Source organism: Girardinichthys multiradiatus, chromosome 21 (genome assembly GCF_021462225.1).
Source record: "Girardinichthys multiradiatus isolate DD_20200921_A chromosome 21, DD_fGirMul_XY1, whole genome shotgun sequence".
Taxonomy (NCBI): domain Eukaryota; kingdom Metazoa; phylum Chordata; class Actinopteri; order Cyprinodontiformes; family Goodeidae; genus Girardinichthys; species Girardinichthys multiradiatus.
In genome coordinates this window covers 25,265,230-25,270,144 of record NC_061813.1, presented here as the reverse complement: position 1 = coordinate 25,270,144, position 4,915 = coordinate 25,265,230, and the positions used below count along the sequence as shown (strand labels likewise).

The window sequence follows — 4,915 nt, the reverse complement described above, 5'->3', positions numbered from 1 at the left end:
TTTGGACTCCATTCAAAAATCATTTGCACATCATGAACTTTGGCCCTTTCATATCTGAAGGAAAAGTTGAAGGCTAGGAGGAAACACCGACAACAGGAACACTCCAAGCCTGAACATTAAGCCCCGTAATGCTTAATCCACCAGTGCAGTTACAGCAACGTGAGCTGAAGCCAAAGGTCCACATCTTGACTTAGTTGCCCATTAACTAGTTTATAATGGTGCAATTAATGTACCTGCATTTGCTGAACCCAGCAGACAGCACAACTCAGCAGAATCCTGCTTAAGGTTCAGTTTATCATTAAAGGGACTTTTAAAATAAATCATGATAAAGTGGACAAAGTGAGGCAAATTTCAGACTTATATTAAAACCTTTTCTGAGTGTTTATTATATATTTATTTTCTTATTTCTTTTCTCTTTGGCTCTAGCTCAGCTTATAGTAAGATTTACTCGTCTTAGGTAAAATGCTGTTGAAAATGTTGATCCCTTTAAGAGACAATCACTGATAAACTGATACGAAAAAAATCTGGAAATGGTAAGGCATGCACATTCCAGCAGACCTGGTGTAAACCTAACATTCTTGTGTCACAATAAAGGTATGTTTGCTCTGATTGTAGTAATATTTGTGCTTTTTGGAAGCAATATCTCCAGCAAGGTGCCAGTCTCTGGAATGCTGAGCAGTCTGAGCTGTCAACTTACCTTTAGGTGAAAACTAAACTGTGCTGTAACTTATACTAAGTTTTATACTATAGGTTAATTTAAAATATGTAAAGTCCTGTTCTGAATCTGGTTATTTTTTTCAAATCTGAATAAGTGAGTTCAGGTTTCTGCTCCTCTGCCCACAGGTTTATGTAGCTGTTTTCACTTATTAACTAAAACAGAAACCATAACTGTTGAACAGCAGATAATATATTACTTTGTTTGTGTATTAAGGCATAGCCAGGATAAAGCTGGCATGACATACAAAGCATGGTAGACAATATCAACAATAATGCATAATAGTTTAAGGTTTCCTTACAATAACTAGCTCTATAAACACCTGTTTAATTGAACATTATAAACCATTTGTACCTGTAGCCTGACAGGTGGAATCTGAAAAGCAAGTGTGAGCAAATTCTGTGTAAATATTATACAAAAAGTTGAGGCTCGTGTATGACAGCCATTTTTTTACTTAAAATGCATAAATATATAAATATTGCACGATCATTAATGGAATTATTAACGACATGAAATTAGCCAAATGATATCATATCTGGAACATGAGGCGGTCACTCAAGATAGTGAAGTAGTTTTGATCAATTTAGAATTGTAAATATGCACATGCACTATTCCCTCAAGATAAAAGTAGGCATGCTCACTCTGAAAACAGTACAGATTATTTTTGCACCTCTGAATTTTATAAAATGGCTGTGAACATTTTCTGTGTGGAGTTAAAATGTTGTTACATTAAAGTCTCACCTGGGACTCTGCTTATTTCTCCCACAGTCCAAAATCAAGCATGTTAAGTTAAAGGACAGATGTCATATCTTAGAGCAAAAAAACATAAAAATCCTAAAAGTAAAAAAACATTAATAATTCACAATAAGCTTTTTCCAAGCAGATGAGTAATTTTAAATCAGTTTTTTGACAAAAAACTGCATTTGGAGCAACAGCTCTTTAAATAATAAAGAGCACAGCCTTACGAAGATAGCCAGGAACAACTGCCTATTGTTGCAAAGGTGACTTTTTTCTCTGATCCTCTGTGCAGAGAATGTAGGTGGATTTTGTGAAATTAAATTAGTGAAGGGAGCATATTTCTTGTTGAAAATGTGTTGATTAACTCTGAAACTTTGGTTATGTGTTTACTGACAGCTAAGTAATCTTTTATATAAACTGTAAACCTTTTATTCACTTTGGGAGGTCTCCTCATTTTCTTTTGTGCTGGAGGGTTTTTATATCCCACCAAAAGCCTGGACATCAGAAGCTGAAAAACACACAGACTCTCATCATTGTTCTTGGGAATTTGAACAGTGCAAACCTCACAAATGACCTACCACAATACAAACAGGATGTAAAGTGTCCCACCAGAGACAAAAACAGCTTCAGCCACTGAGTTTAATGAACTTGCTCAAGCTGTGACATCAGTTTTTATGAAAAAATGTGAGTGCAGACCAATACCTTTTGCACCTTCAACAACAATAAAATATGGTTTTCTATCTGAGGCAGCATTGCCAGATACAGGTCCTTCATAAGCAGGCAAGAAATCAAACTGACCAAGGGGAATAGGGCAGCTAAGAGAAGTTACTATGAGAAGCTAAAAAACAGCTTTTCAGCTAACAACCCTGCAGCAGTTTGGAGGAGCTGGAACAACGTTACTAGCTACAGGAGCCCATCCCCAAGGCTGTGATCACCCCCAGATTGGCTGACAACCTCAACAGCTTCTTCTGCAGGTTTGAAAAATAGCCATTTACACATCCAACCCATTCGTCCACACCCACTCCCATACAAAATGACCACCTGCACCCGCCACCAAGAACTCTACAATCCCCTCCCCTCTGACCTTATGGGGACGTTTCGTATAACTACTTTCATTGCAGGTAACCATTGTATTATACACTGATAGCCCACTTTGGTGCTCTGTACACAAAATCCTCACTCTTCGTAAGCTGCCTTGTATTACATTTTTGTCTTTTTTTAAACCTATTCTCAATTTCAGTCATGAAAATAAATATAGCTATTATGAGTTATAAGCTGTAAAAATCCTGATATTCTATATGCGATATTACTACTGATTCTAAATGGACACCTTACAAAAATATAGCTGAGTTTTGTAAGTCCTTACATTATGATAACACGCCAACAGTGTGCAAACTTGCAACTTTAATCATGTTGTACAGTACAATTTTAACAGCTTTTCTTTACATTTCACCCAGTACTCTTAGCCTCAATGAATATAATCCAATATAAACTAAGCTAACTTTTTTAAATTTCTAGGATTCATCAGAAATGTAACATTTATCAGTCGACAGTGATCACAGACACAGATTTTTATCTTAAATTAAAGCAGGCTATTTGTATCTTCAGGGGTTAGAAATTTACCATCACTGTCAAGGATCAAAGATTGTAATTAAGCCACGGACCACATTGAACTGTAAACATTTTTGGCAAATTTAACAATTTAATGCTACTGAAATAAAACTCCTTAAGTCTCCCAGGCTAGTGTTATAAATGTTAAACTTTTTCATTTTACAAAGACTCATTTCCACCTTCTGCTTTAAGATTTACAAATAGCAATGCCTCTGTAGACCCCCTCCTTCTCATAACCCAAAACCAAAACTAACCAAAACCAGCACAGTAATGAAGGCACTTCATTCTGTAAGAGAAGGTAAATCACAGTTGTTGGAACCCAAAAAAAAAAAAAAAAAACAACAGAAAGAAAACCTGTTAACTTGATTGTTAGTAACTAAAATATTACTTAATAGAATCTTGATAGAATAGTAAAACTGTCTTTCTGATAGAAAAATTATTTTCTGTGTATCTTACTCATAGAAACATTTACTATGTACATACAGTAATATATTCTTTTGTCAGTAAGAGTCTTGTAGAAAGAGTCCAAGAGACAACAGATGGCAAGAATCCACAGTCATTTCTCCAGATTACAACCAGTTTGCCTTAAATGCTCAGACTGGCCACCCTGCTGGTTGGAGAACGGGAGCTGGGCTGCAGGACCAGGGCAGACAGGTGAGGCTTCTACCTGATGGTTCACTGTCTTTTTTGCTACCTGTTCCTCAAGGTGTGTAAGGGGCTGTAAACGTCCACCTCTTTACTGAGACCCTCAAACAGAGGCATTAGATCCAGCAGCTCTGTGTCTGTCATGTCATCAAACCAGGACTGCACTGGGACCTGAAGAGAGAGAAAAGGGGAGCTTTAATTTGACAGTAACCAAAGGGAAATAGCTGCGAACGGTTTCTAAAGTCTTGCATTATGTGTGAGGAGCTGGTGTGAGTATGTAAATATTTAATAGGGAGAAATACATCAAAGGCTAGAAAACTTGCAAAAAGTTCTCCACAGAGGAGAGAAGTCTTAAAATTAAGAAACATGGTTCTGGCTAAAACATTGAATATGAAAAACACTGACATTGTCGTTGTATTTCTCACTTACACCATGTTAGCTTCATAAGTAACTGATTTATTTTAAGCTAGAGTATTTGAACCATTTTTTAACCAGAATGTTTTGTGTAAACAATAATCTCAATTTTGACAAGTTTGTGCAGTAGGTTCAAATTCCTGCTGAGATGTTTCTGTGTCAAGTTTCCATGTTTAATAACCCAATTCCAGTGAAGTTGGGACATTCTGCAAGACGAGAATAAAAACAGAATACAATGATTTGCAGATCCTGTTCAACCTATATGTAATTGAATACACTACAAAGAAAAGATTTCAAACTGATAAACTTTATTGTTGTTTTTTTTTGTGCAAATATTCACTCATTTTTAATTTGATGCTTGACAAAAGATTAGGAAAGTTGAGAAATGCTTAAGAAACACCTGTTTGGAATATTTTCTAGGGGAACAGGTTAATTGGAAACAGGTGTACTTCATGGCTATCACCACATGGGCTAAGGAACAGTTCAGAAAATCATTGTTAGTTAACACAGTTCCTCACTACATTTACAAGTACAAGTTAAAACTCTACAAAAGTGCAAAGTGAAAGCCATACATGGACAACACCCAGAAACATGGCCGGCTTCTTTGGGCTTGAGCTCATCTGAGATGGACTGACGCGAAGTGGAAAAGTGTGCTGTGGTCTGACGAGTCCACAAATCATGGATGTCGTGTCCTCTGGGCTAAAGAGGAAAAGGACTATCCGGGTTGTTATCAGCGCAAAGTTCAAAGGCCAGCATTTGTAATGTTATGGGGGTGTGTTAGTGCCCATGGCA

At 36.7% G+C, this 4,915-nt stretch overlaps 1 protein-coding gene across 2 annotated transcripts in view; it reads right to left on the bottom strand.

The window, feature by feature from the left end:
* Positions 1-2,837: 2,837 nt before the first annotated feature.
* ctdspla (CTD (carboxy-terminal domain, RNA polymerase II, polypeptide A) small phosphatase-like a) overlaps positions 2,838-4,915 on the bottom strand; it is a 41,275-nt gene continuing 39,197 nt past the window's right edge. For both annotated transcript variants that reach the window (XM_047350162.1, XM_047350163.1), the window contains one exon: positions 2,838-3,880. In XM_047350162.1, coding sequence (XP_047206118.1) covers positions 3,755-3,880 — 126 coding nt within the window. In that variant the 3' untranslated portion in view covers positions 2,838-3,754. The remainder of the gene's footprint in view (positions 3,881-4,915) is intronic.